The sequence below is a fragment of the Eleutherodactylus coqui genome, chromosome 5 (genome assembly GCF_035609145.1).
Source record: "Eleutherodactylus coqui strain aEleCoq1 chromosome 5, aEleCoq1.hap1, whole genome shotgun sequence".
NCBI classification, from domain to species: domain Eukaryota; kingdom Metazoa; phylum Chordata; class Amphibia; order Anura; family Eleutherodactylidae; genus Eleutherodactylus; species Eleutherodactylus coqui.
Window position 1 is genome coordinate 171,635,634 of NC_089841.1, and position 20,975 is coordinate 171,656,608.

The 20,975-nt window shown below is 42.2% G+C and overlaps 2 protein-coding genes across 3 annotated transcripts in view; both read left to right on the top strand.

Annotated features, from left to right (window-relative positions):
* Positions 1-3,717, top strand: part of NFATC4 (nuclear factor of activated T cells 4) — a 65,167-nt gene extending 61,450 nt beyond the window's left edge. For both annotated transcript variants that reach the window (XM_066603694.1, XM_066603693.1), the window contains exon 11: positions 711-3,717. In XM_066603694.1, the coding sequence (XP_066459791.1) occupies positions 711-790 (80 nt within the window). In that variant the 3' untranslated portion in view covers positions 791-3,717. The remainder of the gene's footprint in view (positions 1-710) is intronic.
* A 4,622-nt stretch (positions 3,718-8,339) lies between these two features.
* RIPK3 (receptor interacting serine/threonine kinase 3) overlaps positions 8,340-20,975 on the top strand; it is a 38,983-nt gene continuing 26,347 nt past the window's right edge. The window contains exons 1-4 of the mRNA XM_066603695.1: positions 8,340-8,390; positions 11,192-11,350; positions 12,538-12,859; positions 14,575-14,723. Of these exons, the coding sequence (XP_066459792.1) occupies positions 11,217-11,350; positions 12,538-12,859; positions 14,575-14,723 (605 nt within the window). The 5' untranslated portion in view covers positions 8,340-8,390; positions 11,192-11,216. The remainder of the gene's footprint in view (positions 8,391-11,191; positions 11,351-12,537; positions 12,860-14,574; positions 14,724-20,975) is intronic.

Sequence of the window (20,975 nt, forward strand, 5' to 3'; positions counted from 1 at the left end):
CAGGAGATTCCTTGGGCCCTGCTGGGATGGGAGGCTGTTTGAAACGCCTCGCATCCAGGGCTTTAAGAAGGATTGTGAGAGCGATATTGGGGCGTCAATCACATCCCGATATCGCTCTCACCAGTGTGCAGGAGCCCTAAAAGCGCAGGAGGGATAATCGTTAGGATGGCTGTCTAAGTACCCACCAGCCGTCCCGTGTAAATGTATTCCTAGACTACTGATGCACTATGAATGCAGAGTGTGCATCTGGTAGTCAGAGAAGTGGTGCAGCCAACTTGGTTAGCCCAAGACTGGAGGGTCATTTAAAAAAAAATCTACAATCAGAAAATAAAGACAGATTTGATTTTCAAGACAATATCTGACTTAAAATTGCTCAAAATATTGATGATTAATTCCATTAAAAGGGCCTTTGTAACCTCTATTAATAAGCTCCAACTTGATCCAAGTAACTGGAAAACAAATTCTAATATACAGTACTTAATGTTCCATTGCATTTTGTATTGCCGGCAGCGCAGTCCTGGTACCATTTCAAACGGTAGACAAACGATGGCTAGAACATATTTTAAAAAATGATAAACAGCTCTTTTTCCAACCATGCAAGAAATTTCCACCACCCCCGCTAATATTTTAAGTTACTTAATACTGAATGTGCAAGTGAAAAAATGCTTAGCTGTCTCATTGTTTATCCTATTTCTTTCTTTCCATCACAGTAAGTGAATTTATAGGTCAAGACCTGCACAGTTTTCCAGAGAGACATCAGAATTTCAACATGGCATCACATCAAAAATAATCATTCCATGAGGAAAAAGAACACAACTTTCACAGTAAATGTATCTACAACCAACTGTCAACCATGGACCAGCAGAAGTGCTATGATATTCTGGATATAACCTTGCTGAATGGATTCCTCAACCACAGCTTTCTAGATTTTTTTTCTATCATATGGTTGAAACAAATCGCACGTATTTCACAGTAGTCTGTCTCGGTCTACCAGCAAAGGTCTACAAAAGGGATACAATTGAGCTTTCTTCTTCAGGGCATAAAAGTAGCATACAGAAAAAGTAGTGAAAACCAGGGATGCATGGGGAAAACCACTCTGACTTCTTTACTTTACGAGTTAGTCCTAGTGATGGACACCATGATATGTGAAATGTTCAGCCTTCTGATATGGCCAAATATTCCACATGTCATCTTCACCATATCTAAGGTGACCTCAAGCCACTTCCTAGTAGCATTTGGCTATAGATGCAATGTGCAACAACGTGAACATTCTTATACCGGTTAGTTGTAGGGATTCAATCCATTTGGTCTATTTCACTGGGGGTATTTATGGTCTCCTCCATACTGATCTTCAGTTTGTTACATTCTAAGTGTCTGTGTCTATGTTTGTAAATCACAAGATTTATTCTAGAGGAGATTTTACCTAGAGGAGTATTTTGCTACATAAATGAATTCCTGAGCAGGCTGTCCGTCTATAATATATCTGCTGATGTCAACCGTACAGAGCTGTAGGACAATATCCACTAATCTAGGATAGCATCACAGGAGGACATGACACATGAACAGATTTTCGTGGAGACGCTTAGAAAACAGCCCTTATAAAATGACTTGTATCCTTTCAGCAGTGTTTCCTGACCCGAGTTCTCCGGGGTTTTTCAGAATCAAGTTCACTTCGGCAACACCTATCACTTTTATATAGAAATTTCTTTCAGCCTGCTAAAAGATACTTGGGTCAACACATTGTCAGCCAAAATATAGTGCTAGCCAAGAACTAAAGGGCCACTCCAGCGAAAACATATTTTTCTGTCCCTACCCACCTCACCTGATTGCCTGCTATACTCTGGCGGTCTCCTCTGTATGTTGCAGCCATCTCTATACAGTGCAGCCCCCTTTCTGATTATTATAAGTCACCATCAACAATTCCATGATGCATTAGCTAGAGGCTACTCCATTTCTGCCTGTTGGTGGGGACAGTGTAATTATCATGACCTTCTAAACTGCAGATCAAAAGTATACAGTCATCGGGATGAGTTGTGATCTACTCTATTATAACTGTGTGACCAGGAGCTATGTGATCATCATCACTATCTATGATAGGTGCCGGCAGCGGGCACGGAGCTGCAGGGGAGAGCGGGGCGGAACAGAGGGGAGATCTCTCTCTCCCTCTTCCCCACCCCCCCACCCCGCTCCCTCCTGCTGACAGCCGCTACTCACCGCTCCCCCGCGCCGGCACCCGAACCTGCAGTCTCGAGCGGGGGAGATACTCGCTAAAGGCAATGCTCGCTCGAGTAATTGCCTTTAGCGAGTATACTCGCTCATCTCTAAATAGCATCATACATAGTGAGAAATTGACTAGAAACTGAACACATAACGCCAAGTAAATCTGAGCTGGTTACAATTGAGATCACATGATCATCTGAGGAAAAAAAGGTTAGGAGTTTCAGATGGAAAGAAATTACTAACCAAGGTAACACTTGCTCATTTACACTAGGGGGATAGCTACACAATGAATGGGGAAAAAAATCACCAGAGTGGCCCTGGGAGTATTGAAACTGTTCAGGGGGTCTTTCACAGGGGTATCACTGCTAAACAGCATCCATATTCTCTGGAGTGCGTGGTCTGCATTTCCAGTATCCTAAAATACTGCAGTATTACACCATTCCCAATGTGTTTCTAAATGTGCAGCCGCATTCTACAGTAATTTGTGAAATATTCTACATATACCAAGTGAAACTGGATGCAGAATCTGCAATCATGAGTAATAACAATGTGTATCAACTCAGGGGATGACCCTAAATCATTACGGGATTAAACTGTAATCCCACCATTATCTATAAATATATAAGTACACTTGACATTGTATTGCAGTGGTTTTAATGGTAGTGGTTTGGGGTTTCTTCGATCAATCCCAAGATGAATTTCCAAATGTAATGTGGCATTCTTTTATAGAACCTATTATAATTTATTATTCATGCAGACTGATTGACATAGATACGTGTCTCATAAAAAGTACATGCAAAATATGTGACCTATTCACTTCCGGCATGTAAACTAGCTTAAAGAAACAAGTGATATACAGATATATAGGGGCATGTGTATTATCTGACCTGCACCAGATTTGTCACATCAAAAAGTCGCAGTTCTTAAGCAAGTGCCTTTCTAAAAAAATGGGTAGGACCTAGTGATAGGGGGCATAGCTGTGCAGCCTATAAGATTTGCTATGATTTATGCAAGAAACAGGCAGAAATTTTAGGTGAAACCTATGCAAACTCGCAGCAGGTGTAGAATTCTGTCTGGCGCATGGAGGTTCCACCAGATGCAGCAAATGTATTAAGAGGCTTACATCTCTTAATAGGTTTGTCGCACGTATGCTGGTGCAAATTTTTGTAGACCTGCGTATGAAAGACTGGTCTAAGTACATATGCCCTATAGTGTTTCTGCTGAGAGAATGTGAAAGGAGGAAGCCTCGAACAAACAGCTTAGAGGTCTTTCAGAGCACAGAGCTGCTTCCATTCTCTTGTGTTATGCATAAATCAACCACAAATGTACTTGTCTTATCCAATGTAGCACTAATTTATGCCAATGTACTTTTTGGATCATTGCCTTAATAAATGGTTTATGTATATTTATATATCTATTATTTTTATATATGCCATTTTGGCAATTTGTAAGTTTGTACTTTGCAACCAGTCAATTAAAATATGTTGAAAACTCTCAGTACAATGTTGTGTTCAATGCCTTTATCCTAATCATCATCGTTATCAGATTGGAATACATGGAAATTGGAAGGTTCTCCTTTGGACAATTGAAGAAAATATCCCCAGGTTTAATATAAGATCACAGTCAGTGACAGAACACAGTTGATAATGGCAAAATAATTTGTTGGGGCCATATCAGTAATTGCTACCATGTTTCCCCCAAAATAAGACACTGTCTTATATTAATTTTTGCCCAAAAGAGGCACAGGGTTTTATTTTTGGAGGATGTCTTAATGCTCACCTAGCAGGTGCCGTTCGAGTTCCTCTCGCCGGGCTGCGGTGCTCCGGCAGTCTTCCATGTAGTCCTCAGCACTGAGAGAGCATTCTCTTTCTGGTAACTCTTGAGGGCTTGAGGCAGTGTTCCTGAATCAGAGGTGGCACTCAATGAACCAACCACAGCTATTTAATGATGTCATTCAATGAATGACTGTGATTGGTTCATCAAGCGCTGGCTCTGATTGGCTGAGGCAGTGTTCCTGAATCAATCATGGCAATCTCTTGCTGGAGGCAGGGTATTCAAGAGAATGCTCTCTCAGCACTGAGGACTACACAGAAGACTGCCGGAATACTGCAGCCCAGTGCGAGGGACCCGAACGGCGCCTGCTAGGTGAGTATTGTTTTGGGTTTTTTTCATGTAGTATAGCTAGAGCTTATTTTCAGGGGAGAGCTTATATTTTAAGCCCTCACACCCCCCAAAAATCAGGGTAGGGGTTATTATCAGCGTAGGTCTTATTTTCGGGAAAACATGGTATATAATGTATGGCTATCTTAAACCAGCCATACATATTGCCAATAATTCTCCAATGTTAAAACTATCTGGTGATAACCCAAGGTATTTTTCTCACCTGCAATTCAGATTTCATTATTCTGTTTTGCCAAGACAGTAGGAAAATGGAATCCCAGCAGAGAATGGATCTATCCTGTGACAGAATCGAATGGCACCTAACCTCAGGATAGGTTATCAATAATTAAGCACTGGAGACCTGCCACATGGGATCTCCGGCGATCACCTGATCGCTCAGCCCAGCTTTCAGTGCAGTGGGCTGGATATGCATTATTGGAGACGGGACCAGAAAAGGTCTAGCTGGCTTCACTCCCATTGGATCTCATTGTTCAAGACATAAGTGCCGGAAGTGCAATAGCTGCCTCGGCTTTTATAGACTTCAATAGGAGTGAAGCCAGTGCTGCAGGTGCTGATGCAACGCAGGTTTCGGATGGTGCAGCAGCTGAGAGACGGAGACAGAGGTGGCAAAAATAAACTTCACTTAACATTAGTAGGGAAAACCTTATTATGCTCCATCGGAGGGTGTGTGTACTTTAAACCATACTTAATAACTAGGCATTGACAGAACATGTCACGTGTTCTTGATGTCACTTGTATATCCACAGGTCAGCACACATTACTCAAATCCGTATCACTGCTCTGTATTATGTGCCTCCCTGCGGCATTACACATCAGCCTCCCCTAAACATCATATACAGCACACTTACATATTATCACATATACTATTAACCCCTTAAAGACCAAGAGCTGTAAATTTTACACTGTTTGGTTCTGGGCTTTAATTCCATCCAATAACAGAAATATGGAGTGAAATTAAATCCTCTGCTGCTGCAATCCAGCGGGAGCAGGTCGGGTTCTCAGCTGTGACTAACAGCTGAGAACCCTGGGGAGAAGGGAAATAGATGTTTAAAAAAAGTTACCAAAATAAGTAAGAAAAAATTACAAAATACAAAAACGTAGCCATATGCGCCCTGTAATCCTAAACTATACATATTATATATCAAAACGTCCAAAACAAAATGAACCCATTCTCATACTGTATTTTATTGTAGATATACTAATTTAAAAAAAATTAAATTGTTTTAAAAAAACTTTTTTCTCTAGCTTTTTTACCCCCAGTAAAACAAAAAAACAAAAGTCAGCGAAAAACATATGAAAAAAAATAGCCCTATATGTCACGAGAAAAAAAAACGTAGCAAAAATAATTTTGGAAGCTGAAGGAAACAAAATAGGGCAGTAAAGCCACCACATGGGTAAAATCCCTAAAACGTGTCTGGTCCTTAAGGTACAAAACAGCCTGATACTTAAGGGGTTAACCATTACAAGGCCTTGCATTAACCTATGGCGCCATAACTACAGTCCCATGAGTCCATTTACCAGCGCCCGGGTCAGGGATTTTACATTATGCAGTAACAGGGTAGTCCATTCACACTTTCTAGATGCACCTTTCCCTGCTCGCTTCACTCGTCTGCAGTGTTCGCCGGTACTGCCACATCTGTGTCAGGCACTGCGGCGAGGGAGGCTCACTCTCCTCCCACATGCAACGGGCCCTTCATCCCAGGATTCAGCCAGTCTTCCATATTTCCCAGAGGAGCAAAGATAGTCTTATAAGTCTCCTCATTCACCTTCTAGGTGCTCTCCTTCTGGAGAGATGATACCCTTCCTGACCCACATCATAGGCCTCTCACTATCCAAGCCAGGATCCTACTGCACACTGATGAGGGGCAAAACCCCCAAAACAGCTGTCTGTGCATGGTTTTATGGCTTCGGACAGTGATTTGCAGGAATGCTGCTATCCAATAGGTGCCATTGCAGAGGTATTGTTCCATCTCCCTTATTTGCATATTTCCCAGAGGAGCATGCATGGCCTTATAAGTCTCCTCACTTACCTCCTACGTGCTCTCCTTAAGGAGAGATGATACCCTTCATCCACCAGAATAGGACACATTGCGATTTTTTTTCACACAGATCATCGGTCTGTATGAAAAACACGAGTGTTAATAGCCTAATTGTCTATAGTGTGTCCATGAAATACACAGACAGGAAATACACCCATGGGTCCTAAGAAGTATGTAATAGCAGACAAAAGACCACTAAAAAATACAGCATCATATTTTTTAAAGTGATTCTAATTTTAAAAAATTATGTTTTCCCCAATGTAACTGAAATGTAATATTAAATCATGGGACAACCCCTTTAACTGAGAACTGTAGCTCCAAAGTGTGCAGTAATTGTCATTTTAGGTGAGAACATACCATTTATGCAGCAAGGGGGCCACTGCCACGTTAAAAGTATAAATACTTCCAAGCCTTGACCACTGCCATTAGCACTAAATAGTGATTGAAAAAATACTGCTACACGGTTACTAAATAAAAAAAACTCCATACAAAGACCAATATTAGCACCATCCAATGACCATAAAGTGTAGATACCAGTTGACATCATGCACTTTGCAGAAGGTATTAATGGATACAGTACAGTTAAATTGAATGACTTACAGTTGGTGTGGTCTCTGATTATAGCAGTTCACTTTTCCCATCTTTTCCGTCTGACCCAGACCACCATGAAGATTTTTTCCAGCCACAACTGCATAGTTGGTGTCTGCAGAGTTTGCTGCCCAGACATCTTTGGCTCTTTAATTCTCTAGTATCTTCCCTACCTTTTCTTAACCCACATCAACTCATCCTGCTGCTACCCACAGATCTATGCCTGTTTCTGCCCCATTTGCGCCTATTCCTGTACCTGAAGCACAGTGCCCTCTAATGCTGAACTGTATAAATAATGCTACATAACCCACAAAATAGTGCCATTTAAATAGTACCACATAATGTGCCCCCAACAGTAGTGGTGTCCCATGGTAATAGTGCATAACACAAGTCCCCCTATTTGTGCCTCACAAAGTAATAGTGTCACCCCACATGGTAATAGCGATCTGCGTTAAAGCGCACTGTGTTATGCTGTTTCTGTAACTCGCATTCACTTCTACGGGAGTTATGGAAACAGTACAGCAAAGTGTACTCAGCTATTTCCGAAATCCTGGCCATCTCCTAATCAAATGTTATGTGGATCTAGCAGTCATAGACTGCCTCACAAGACCTGATAGGATAAAATAATCCCCATTCCAGACTTGGGACCCACATATATCAGACATTTGTGGCATATGCTGTGGGTATGCCATAAATATCTAAGAATGGAATACCCCTTTAATGCAAACTTCCCTGGTGGTCTAGGGTAATGTAGGGATAAATGCTAACTTCCCTAGTGGACTAGGGTAGTAATGGAGTTAATACAAGACTCATGGTCTACAGACCTGTAACACTGTCCTTCTTGCCCACAGTAACCGCTGTTATTTTCAAAAGCCGAAGGCGAAATTAAGACCGCAATTTGATTGGTTGCTATGGTTGTGACAGTTTTGCTTTTTGGCAGTTGTCACACATCTGCCCCATGAATTGCATTGTCAGACTGCTAGTCGTGTGACCAGGAGGCTAAAAGAAAAGTACAGAATACACAGCTTGGAAGGGACGAGATACAGAACTGCATTCTTCACAGTAGAGATCAGTGATATGTGATGGATGCCAACTCCAGCCTCCTTAAAAAAAAAAAAAATTGAGTGCCTCTTTAAGGCAAAATGACAGATGACTTGGTGCTTAAGGGGTTAACAGCAGCTTTTGTGGCATTCCCTGCGCTGTAAGGAGCTTTAAAGGTACAGTTACATGAAAAAAAATTAATGAACTTCTCTGAATGTATTCGGTGAATGAGCAATACACAATCCTTGGCCGGGAACACCCCTTGGGGCGGGCAGGACATTGCATCACACTACCCAGACACTTCCCTGTATGTCAGACTAGGTGAGTGCTCCTTATTTTCAGGTGGTCAAGTGTGAAATGCTTCTATGCTAGAGGGGGCATCTGCTCTGTGCACTCCAAACCGTGAAGGATCATACAGGGGGCATCAGCAAACTCCAGCTTCCCAGAAACTATGTGAAACTTTTCATTTCCTGTTTAGTCAGCACATGTCGTGTCTGGAGAAAGCTGCTCAGTTTGGTTTGCAGATTTACATATCTGCATAGTCCGCATATTAGACAATAAGCAAATATGCTTGGCGGCTTTTACAGGGCTTTATGAACTACGGATTAAGTCAATGAGTATATATACACGGAGGAATTCGAAAGTGTTACACCCAGAAGTGCATGAAATACGGTAGATATGTACAGCGTCATACGCAGAATAAATGTAGCAGATGGGAATGAATTAGAATGCACAGAAAAGAACACATTGTTTCTAATGGGACATTTGCATGTGCGAACTTTCTCTTACAGCACTATGAGAAGAAACAATGCGAGAGAGAAATTGCAGCACGTCCTATTTTTGGGTGATATCGCCCATTTTTCACTATGGGAGCTTTAAAAAAGTCACATCACGCTCACATGTGCATGCGAGTTTCATACGAGTGTGATGTACTTTTTTGTTTTGCTCCCATAGGGAATAATGGGCGATTTTCAAGCATGTTTTTAACATGCGTGAAAGTCGCAAGTGCAGCGATGCGAGTGTAATGCATTTTTCTCATAAAACGCATCGCACTTGTATAAAAATTCATCTTTGCAAGTGCAATAACAGCATCAATAATGCGATAATACATCAATACGTAACCAGCATTTTTCGTATGGCGAAGGTAAGCACTGATACTAGCCTGTTAGGACAATTGGGGTTGTCCAAGGTTTTTTTAAAAATGAGCTAAAAGCTGAAAAGTTGATAAAATGTGGTTCCAATATACAAAAAGGGGTCAAGAAGGGAGCCTGGTAACTACAGGCCAGTAAGTCTCATCTCAATAGTTGGAAAATATTCGAGGGGTTTCTGAGAGACGCCATCCTAGAATACCCCAAGGAAAACAATGGTATAACTCCTCATCAGCATGGGTTCATGAGAGGTCGATCATGCCAGACCGATCTAATCAGCTTCTACAATGAAGTAAGTTCTAGGCTGGACCAAGCTGAGAGCTTGGGTAGAAAAATGGCAAATAAAGTTTAATATTGATAAATGTAAGGTTATGCAAATGGGCAGGAGAAACAGATGTCACCAATATGCACTAAATGGGGTAATGCTACGGAAAAGTGAGATAGAAAAAGAGCTGGGGGTACGAGTGGATTGTAGATTAAACTGGAATAATCAATGCCAATCAGCTGCTGCAAAAGCAAATAAAGTCTTGGGGTGCATTAAAAGAGGTATAGGGGGCGAGGGACGAGAACATTATTCTCCCACTATATAAGGCACTTGTCAGGCCCCACATGGAATACTGTGTACAGTTCTGGACATTGGTGTTCAGGAAAGATGTTTTAGTGCTGGGGGGGTTCAAAGAAGGGCAACTAAATAAACGGAATGGGAGGACTGGAATACCCAGAGAGGTTATCAGAATTGGGATTATTTACCCTGGAAAAAAGATGGTTAAGGGGCGAACAAATAACTATGTATAAATACATGAGGGGACAATACAAGGATCTCTCCCATGATCTGTTTATATCCAGGACTGCGAGGGTAATAAGAGGGCATCAGCTACGTTTAGAAGACAGCAGGTTTCATCACCAACATAGAAGGGGGTTCTTTACTGTAAGAGCTGTGAGACTGTGGAACTCTCTGCCTGAGGATGTGGTGATGGCAAAATCCATAGAGAAGTTTAAGAGGGGACTAGATGTCTTTCTAGAACACTATGATATTACAGGATTTAGAAATTAGGTGACCAGCGGGATTGTTGACCCGGGTCTTGCAGTCAGGTAGGAACTCAAACATTGATCCAGGAAATATTTTGACTGCTATTATGGAGTCGGGAAGGAATTTTTTCCTCCAAAGGGGCTAATTGGCTTCTCCCTCATTGGTTTTTTTTTGTCTTCCTCTGGATCAACAAGGAAGGGGGGTGGAAACAGGCTGAACTGGATGGACGTTGTCTCCCTTCAGCCTAACATACTATGTAGAACCCATTGGTTTCAATGGGTTCGTTCACATGTCCGTATTTTGCGTTCGCATTTCATGAAAAGAGAAACAAAGCATGCTTTATTTTCCTGCGCATTTCTACAGGGAATGAGAACGTATTGAACTCATTACACTAATTTGCTATTTCAATTGCTGAGAGCATCGCTGCGTGTATTTTTGCGTGTCCAAAAAGTAGAGCAAAAAATGCACTTGCGTGCACAAATACGCGATGACCTTTGAGCAAATATGCAGCGCAAATGTGCGCATAAATGCGTTTACTCCTGTGTCACTGGCCTAACGATGGATTCACACAAGCATATTTGCGGACAAAAAAATTGTGTACGCAATACGCAGTGAATTGCACCCATTGATCTCAATGGATTCATTCACAAGCACAATTCCGTTGCGCAAAAAGATATGCAGCGTGCTCTTTTTCTGCTTATTTGCGCAGGGAAATAGAACACATACATCTTTTTAACCCAATTAATCATTTCAATGTATGGGATTGGGACGACGAGTTTGTGCTCACTAGAAGTACAGTAAAAATTGTAGTTGTGAGCGTAAATACGTAATGCCCAATGGGCAGAAGCATGGCACAGATGTGAGCACAAATACGCATTCGCTGGGGTGAATCTGGCCTAACACACAGATATTTTTCAAGTATCTCTCATTAATTCCTTCTTCAGATAAATGGAATGACTCTCTTGAGGGATGAATAAGAATATTCTCGTACCAGTCACATCGCTATCTGATTGGGTCCTAATTGACGAAGGACACTTTGGATCTGTATACAAAGCAAAACATGAAATCTTCAAAATACATGTGGCAGTTAAAAAACATAAAAGGTAAGTTGCTCGATTATTCGTGTTCACTATGAATAGACACATTTGTAGATTTAGATTTCTTGTTGAAAGGGTACGTCTCCCAGCAATGTGCAGATCACAGGGGTCCAGTGCTGGCAGTCACTAGTTCAAGGGACTTGAATAGGACATAGAGAAATCTAATCCTTAGGGAGGAGCGACCAGCAGACATTTGTGATACCATCTTCTCTTGACACAAATAACATTGACAAAGAGAATAAAACATGGCTGATTTGATTGTCTATCAAGAGCAGATACCATAGAGTGTTGGAAGCTCCCGTAGACTTTTGTCCATTGTCTAATGTTCGATCTTGGTTCATTTAGGATTAGAACATTTCACAAATAGTACTCAGATGGGAAACTGACATTAGGAACAAACTGATAGGCCCAAGAGACACAATGTCAAGACATTCGCTTTTCACCAACTTTAGAAGTCAGCCTCCTCTTCACCTGCTTACTTGTTATTAGCAGTTCTACTTTGGATTCGATTTTAGGTAAGCTTAGATTAGTGGGGTTTTCCCACTAACAACATTTATTCCCTATCCACAGGATAAGGGATAAATATCTGATCACTGGGAATATGACTGCTGGGAGCCCCAGCAGTTTTGAAAACGGTGCCGCTCAATGCCCTTATGAATAGAGCGGTGGTGGGCATGCTCGACCACTACTCAACTCACTTGTATAGGGCAGTTAGAGATTCATGCACTTGTCAATCTCCCTTTATCTCGTAAAAAGTTGTTCTCTGACAACTCTCCCCTCTGCCTAGCCGGCTGTCAGGCCAGAAGGGTGGAGCTTAGCATGGCCATTGGTAGCATATCACAACTCTTCACTGTGTAAGGGGAGGCACAGCAGTGCTACCCCCCCCCCCCCCCCCTTACACAATGTGACAGCATATATTAGCTCTGCAATCTTCCAAAGCATTTCTTTTTAGGGAGAATACCTTTAGGATACAGAATGCTTTTTTTTGTTCTTCTAAGGGATCCTGTAAAAATACACAACTCCATATAAAATCGGAGGCAAAAAGTGGATGTGTGCATGAGCCCTAATAGAGATGAGGAAACCCTGCCACAAGAGCACAGCACTCACAGTACCCTGAGGGGGGAGACATTTAATTTCACTGAAAAGAAAAACGGAGTGCTGAAATTATCATTGGGCTTTGTAATTTGTTATAGGAATGTACAAAATTACCTTAAGGAACTCGTTTCGGAGGCAGAGAAGATGGCCTCTGCCTCAAATAATCCTTTTGTAATCCGTCTATATGGGTTTCTGAATGAAAATACAGAGGGACCTCCGGGTATTGTGATGGAATATATGAAGAATGGCAGTTTATATGCCCTAATGGAGAGAGTTAGTCCCATCCCTTGGGCTTTGAAATATCGTATCATTCATCAAGTGACGTTAGGGATGAACTGGCTACATAATTTGCCCTCTCCTCTACTACACCTGGACCTCAAAACAAGGAACGTCCTATTAGATGAGGATCTCCATATAAAGGTGAGAATCAGGTCTTGTTCATATAGAGATGCAGTTACCATTAATAGTGTTAACCATTTCATTAAAAAGAAAGATGCTTCTTGTAGCAAATTAAAGCTATGGAGAGCATTAAACTGTCCAAAGACATTACATTTCTCCAAGCATGATCTGTCAAGAATGTAATCTCATGCCGATGGTGATAAACTGCATTCAGATGCAGAAGCTAAGAAGAGGGTTGTTACATTTGTACAAAGCCAAACATTATAACTAAGGGGCATGGATGTAAGATATCTAAGAGGGCTATCTTCCCTCGACTCTCCTATTTATGTGGCCCTTCCACACTTTAATATGTTTGACATAAGCGATTACCGCCCACAACTGGGAATGAAAGGACTGAACTGGTAGAAATCTGATGTATCTAGTCCGTGTCCCCATAAACATGATGATATGAGCAGTTGACGTTTTGCTTGAATGTGAACTCCATTCTTTTGAATGGAGTCATATACAGGAGCGATGCATGTTCCATATTTTTGTGTTCCTCGGAACGCATAGCTAATTGCTTTCAGTGGGACAGTAAAACACATCACCCTGCGTGTGATGTCCACGCGAGTCCGATGCGATGCTTCCCATTGAAAACAATACTCAGGACTGTCTGATGCTTCACATTCAATGCTACCTGACTCCTACCCCATCTCCAGCACTTACTGTACTGTGAATAGCAGGTGAGGAGTTGAGTAGCACCAAGTGTATGCAGTCAGGTAGTCCTGAGAGAGTAATGATAATTGTACTGCCAAATGGCATTTCAGGAGCAGGAACTTGGTGAGTGGAACAGGGATGGCGCCATTCAGTCCAAGGCTCCTCTAACCCACAAGCCACAAAACAGCTGCCCAGAGCCCACAAGAGAATCATCCAATCCTCTGGTGGACCAGTCTGATAAGGCATGTCTTTCTTTTATATATGGTTGTTAGTAAAGGTCCTTTTACATACAACAATTATCACTCAAAATTCATCCAAATGGCCGAAAATGAGTGATATTCGTTACATATAAACCCGGGCATCACGTACTTTTCGTTTGAACGATGGATTTTGGTTCACTTAAAATCCATCATCATTTAGCCGCTGAAAGACTGAGCAAATACATTACATTTGAATGTATTTCGCTCATCTTTCAAAAGACTGCAGGATGTTGTCCCCGCGGCATATTTATACTAGCCATGAGGAGAACAATGGAATGTCTGGCAGCTGTTTACACAGCTGGGAGTGTTTATAAACACGCACTGGGCTTTGCAAACAGCTCCTGGAGGTCCTTTTACATGCAAATAAAGATGATAAAGTGTTAATGGCTATTAATACTTTATATAAATACATCGCTAAATCTTTCAAGCTTTCAGTCATTTGAAATATTATCTTTGTGTGTAAAATGGCTTTTACTGTAATCTCAAAGTACTTGAAAAGTATATGTAGCTCTACTAAGCTCAAACTAAATGACTTTGATGCTACTGGTTCTGTGGAAAACAGAACCAAGACAGGAGGATTTATTTAATAGAAAAGAATGATCTTATTTACATACATCAGATGATCTCAAGCTACTTGGGGTTTTTCCCTTTGGTATTATAGACATCTGTTAACTCTGAAGAAAACCGATAATTGTGTGTAGAAAAAGACTGAATAAAAGAAAAAATAGTCATGTTCAGTGTAATGTTGTTAAAACCTTCAGTTTTTGGCTACCATTTCAGATCACAGACTTTGGCTTGTCCAAGTATACATGTTACTCCGCTGTCTGTGCATCTGAAGATGGTGAAGGGGTTGGGGGTACTCTTGAGTATATGCCACCTGAAGCATTTCAAGAAGGGTACCAGCCGAGCACAGCAACTGATGTTTACAGGTAAATTAACAATAATTTATATTTTTAGCATACCAAAAGAGATTCTTCAATTATTTTCTTTTTGTTAACATTTACCATTAAGAATGTGTTTAAAGGGATTATCTGGGAAAACATTTTTTCCCCAACTGGCTCAGTGTGCAGTAGTAACAAAAAAGAAAACATACTCACCTTCCCCACTTCCCCGCCACTTTCAATGGTGTCATTGCTTTAAATTCCCAGTCATTGTTACAAGGCTAGTCTAAAGAGTCTAACACTGATTTGAAGGAATGCTACCTTCCAGTTGGTGGCACTGTGGAGGTATTGTTCCATCTCCCTTATTTGCATATTACCCAGAGGAGCATGAATGGCCTCATAAGTCTCCTCACTCACCATCTAGGTGCTCTCCCTAAGGGGAAAAGATAGTGTTTCTGACATATGTCCCTTTCCCGTTTGTATTCACTTCCAGATGCAGGGAGCCAGTGACTGGCTACCTTCATCCGGTGATTAGCTGCGCCCAAAGGTGATTGGGCACATAGTGAACAAAAGCGTCAGGGGAGAGGGGAAGGGGTGTATGTAATCTGTTATGTTACTACTGAACACAGAGCCAGTTAAAAAAAAAAAGTCTCCCCATAATACCCCTTTAACATTATTACTAAGGCTGTTATGGTTATGAAGATACCATATAGGTATATTCTTATGTTTAATTAAAGAATAAACATTTGTGTATTATTTAAAAAATGTTTTTCTTTAGTCCTAGTAGGAGGCCTTAACTTTTAAATACAAGTCATTATCCTAGTACAGGCCTGGGGCGGTCTTGCTCTTGGCTCTGTGCTATCATACAAGGCTAGTTGCCAAGCAATGTATTACGACCACATTTATGGTTCTGCAATATGGACAAGTATCCAGGTGTCAACGCGTAGAGTTCTGGTCAGAAGACCCGCGGTTAGGCTGGGGCACTCATCCGTACTTAGAATGCATAAATGTATCCGTCTATATTCTGAATTATTGCAGGCTCCATTCAGCCTGTTTTTTTTTTTTAATTTGCTATAAATTTATAAAATTGAAATGAACACTTGTATGTGAAATAGCGAATCATTACAATGTAGGTAGAATTACAAAACAGCAGACAGATTTTATCATCTTTGCATGCATATAAAGAATAAAATAATCTACCTCTGTCCCTGCTCCCTGAATGCCACAGAAGTGACCCCTAATACAAAAAAAACAAAACTCATGCCCCTTTTACATGAGCCGATTCTCTTTTAAATGAGTGAACGAATGATTGATGTCACCACTAACTCATTCACACTTGCTCAGCCTGTTTAGACAACAGATCATCACTGAGAATCATTCACTTCTCGTTCAGTGATTCACATTCTATGCGTTAAAACTGAATGAGAAGTGAGCGAGTCAATGATAATTGTTATACGGGCTGAAACGACTGACGACAAGCGCACAATTCTTGTTAGTTATTCAGTCGTTAGCTCGCATTTAGATAATCGTTCACTTTTGTTCCTTTGAGTGCATTTTGAGCTACAATCGTTGCGTTTGAAGAGGCCATTCAAGGAGAGAGGGTGAGACTACTTTTCCCTACCACACAAGATGGCAACCATACCCAACCCGCTTACAAACCCCCAGCCAGGGGCGTAACTATAAGGGATGCAGAGGATGCAGTTGCACTTGGGCCCACGAGCCTTAGAGGGCCCATAAGGCTTCTCTTTTCCATACAGGGAGCCCAGTACTTATACTAATACCTTATAGTTGGGAGCCCCATGACAGATTTTGCACTGGGGCCCAGAAGCTTTATGTTACACCTCTCCCCCAGCTATAGCTCCCACCAAATTCCCAGTAAATGAAACCCACCTATCACATCCTTCACTACCACTTCACCTCCTGATCACACCACCTTCCCCAACACACTAAATCCCTTCCTGTTCAAATCATGTCATGCCCAAACTTCGCACAGTCCTTGTGCCTAGCTCCATGCTCACATTTCCCTTTAAAGGATCACTAAGGCCTCATGTCCACGGGAAAAATCAGTCCCGCCGCGGATTCTCCATGCGGAATCCCGCAGCGGGTCCCTCCTTTCCCGGGGACATGAGGCTGAAAATAAGATTAAACTCACCTGTCCGGACGCTGCGGATCTTCCCTCCGTTGCAGCTGGATCTCTTTCTTCAGCCCAGCGGATGTGCTCGGCACGCCGGCAGCGTGCCGCACGCATGCATCGGGCACTCCATTTTCTTTTTGAACTCCTGCTCTCCCGCGCTACCGTGCCGGAGAACAAAAATTCAGGTACGGGTGTTCAACGGATCCGGACGGCTTCCATAGGCTTCAATAGAAGCCTGCGGAAGCCGTCCCCGCGAGAGACCAGCACTAAAATGGAGCATGCCGCGGGTTTTTTCCCGCAGACGCAATCCGCGCCTGAAGGGAAAAATGACATCCGCAGGTATTTAACTACCTGCGGGTGTCCAATGCATCCCTATGGGGCGCGGATCACGCTGCGGGAAAAACGCTGCAGATTTTAAATGTTATTTTAGCCATGGACATGAGGCCTAAGGCTTTGTTCCCATGAACACGGTCGGACGATATAAACTATGATCTGATGCATTGGATTCCAATGCATCAGATCACATGGTTGTATTCCCGTGACATAAAAGCGCCCGGCTGGGCAAATATACCACCGGGTGCTTTTACGTCGGGCCCAAGAGATAGTCCTGGAACTATCTTTTGGGCTGGAATACATCGGCTGCTGCATGGGCTTCTATAGAATGATTCTGTGGGAAAGTGTGAAAATATGCCCCTCCCTTTAACTAGATTTAATTGATTAAACAGGTCTGTTTGGTTTTTTGGAAGGAGATAGCTATGCAAATAGAATACTAATGTATTATTATTTTACAGTGCCTGTAGTTTCAGGTACAGTACATATAAAAAGGGTTTTAGTACAAGACATAAGAAAAAACAATTATAATTAACATGACTAATAGATGGCAAAACAAAACAAGAAAACCTAATACAAAATATATGTAAATACCGGCATATAAGACGACCTTTTAACCCTGGAGAATCTTCTCCAAAGTTGGGGGTCGTCTTATACGCCGGGTATAAGCAGTAGAGAAAAAAAAACAATACTCACCTCCCATGGCGTTCTGCTGCAGGCTGTCGCTCCCTCCTCCTCGCCAACAGAGCATTGCTTTCTGGATGCGGGGCTTGAAATCCCCGCCTCCAGAAAGCTAATGCTGTGATTGGCTAACTCAGGCGGCGTCAGCCAATGAAAGCTGGCGCTGCGTTAGCCAATCACAGCCATTCAATGTTTAAAGTATAGAAACTCAGGGACTGCATATCTGCAGCTACACCTATCCATCATAGTTCAAACCGTGAGTGAACTAGGCTGTTTTATACAAAAAATGTAGGGGAGATGTTCAGATTTCATGTACAGGGTGGTATGTTGATGAGCAGAAGGAGGTAAATCTGAGAAGGGCGGTTTCCAACATGGCAGCCATTGTAAAAGCCACCATCTTGGAACCAAATGGGAAGGGTTGTATGTGACATGTCTATCTGATAGAGAATTTGATGAGGAATCCAAATCTATGCCTAAATATTATGTCTTGTTTCCTGCCAAAGTTACTAACAATTTTTAAATGACATGGAACACAACGATGATCCACCCCAGCATACGCTTGATGTATTTCCCGCTGTTTTGAATCATCAAGGCTATCCTCTTCTCCCATTCATAATGCATTGATAGCAATGCCTTAACAGAAATGCTTGCACAGGCGTCTGTGATCCATTGTTGCATGTGCGCTACACTCTGGATTTTCACTATGTAAACCCTGGACTTGATATCATCCCATAGGTAGAAGTCAAAGGGGTGAGATTCAGTGAGCACAGGGGCCATTCCACTTCCCCGGAAACTGCTAATCCAAAAACTTGTGGATATCGTGTCCTGTTGGAAGAACACTGGGAATGTCCCATCTTCATTGCAGTGGCGGGAAAACCTAATCATTGGAGATGAGCAAGCATACTCGATAAGGCAAACTACTCGATCGAGTAGTGCCCTATTCAAGTACCTGCCCACTCGTCTCCAAAGATTCGGCTGCCAGCGCGGGTGACAGGTGAGTTGCGGCGGGGAGAAAGGGAGAGAGAGATCTCCCTTCGGTTCCTCCCCGCTCTCCCCCGCCGCTCCCCGCCCCCTGTCGGCACCTGAATCTTTAGAGACGAGCGGGCAGGTACTCGAATAAGGCACTACTCGATCGAGTAGTTTGCCTTATCGAGTATGCTCGCTCATCTCTACTCATCATGTAACAATTGCAGATACTTGGCAGCAGTAAAGTTACATTCGATGAAGAATAGACCTACTATCTTCATACCCCACATACCGCACCACACTATGACTTTCTGTGCCCCAACCATCTTGGAGGGATCTGTCCAGTGCGGGTTTGTGTCAGGCAAGTAGCGAAAGTGATGTTTGTTCATGTTTAAATTTGCTTCCTCACTGAACATTACCATCTTTGTGCAATGTGGGTCCTGTTGCAATTGCCGTAACTCCCATTCTGCAAATTCAACACGGTGATTAGAATCATCCTCATTGAGGATCTTGTATGGGGTGCCTTTTGTGTGTAGCCAGTATTGACCTGATGGTGGTTCCACTCACCCTGCTCTCTTGTGACAGACGCCGGATGATACGATGTGGACTTTTGCAGAAGGATGGCAGGACAGCCATTGTTGTTGCTTTGTTTGTGTCAGTTTTGTTCCATCAGTTTTTTGTCAGGTCCAACAAAGAATCTGGCGAAACTTGGCAAGCAATTTTCCAACTGTGCCATGGCAGATGGGTGGTCTGTTGGATGCTGAGCATTGAAATCCACTGCAATGACTCAGGTACTGCAATCCCTGGAGATCACCACAATCTCTGTCTTCTTCTAACTTGTTAATAATGCAGTCATATCTGTATCTGTAACAAAGGGAAAATTGATAATAATGAATGAAGGTATGTTACTCTTAAGCACAGATTTTTGATTCCTTAGGATTTGGATTCCTCATCAAATTCTCTATCAGATACATATGTCACAAGCACCCGTTCCTATTTGAAAATATCGACTTGGTTCCAAGATGGTTGCCTTTAAAATGGCCACTGTGTTGGTCACCGCGCCTCACAGATTTGCCCCCTTTCCCTTAGCAACATGCCACACATAGAATGGTGTTCCCATTCAGGTGCCTTCATACCCTTGGATCACCCTGTAATTGAAGCCAGTTGATGTAGGACAATTTTGCATCTGAATCTGTCTACACAGAACCACCTAAAAAAGTATTTTTATTCCTTTTTTTTACTCAATATAATAATTTCACACTAAATACAAAATGTTATTTTTCAATCACTGGCATGACTAGAAAAAAAATAGAAAAAAGTAAAAAAAAAAAGAAGAATTAGCTCTGTGTCTTAATTGCTTCCTAATAATAGCAGTTTGGTTGTTTTTATTTGAAGAAAATGTCTCCTGTGTTCAATTTTGGTTTAATTAATTAGATGTACGTTTGCTGAAGAAAAAAAATCAATTGGTTATTTTTATTTTTTTTTTCATTTTAGTTGTAGCTATATATTTTCTTATTTTTAAGCCTTTTTCTGGAGGCAGCCATATTGGAGGAGCACACTTTTTCTTGTATTGCCTGTATGGACAGTGCCATATTTATAGTGTTATTAGCCGACTTATTTAGACCTCCAAAGTTCAACAAAGCTGTTATCAGATCCCCCAACCTCAATTGAGATGACTGTGCTGGTTCTATCCTAGTCATACGGCTGAGCTGACAAGTTAGCCACAGGCCTATTGTAGGCCTACTGTACCTACTCTTAAAAATATATTTTCAGGATAAAAACCTGATTTAATTAATATGCAATTTTCTGATCATGCATTCCTTTAAGGGTGCATTCACACGAACGTATATCGGCTCGGTTTTCACACTGAGCCGATATACGTCGTCCTCGTGTGCAGGGGGGGGAGGATGGAAGAGCCAGGAGCAGGAACTGAGCTCCTGCCCCCTCTCTGCCTCCTCTCCGCCCCTCTGCACTATTTGCAATGGGGAGAGGCGGGACAGGGCGGGGCTAATTTGCGGCCCTTAGCCCTGCCCGCATCCCACCTCCTCTCATTGCAAATAGTGCAGAGGGGTGGAGAGGAGGCAGAGAGGGGGCGGGAGCTCAGTTCCTGCTTCTGGCTCTTCCATCCTCCCCCTCCCTGCAGAGAGAGAGACAACATATATCGGCTCGGCGTGAAAACCGAGCCGATA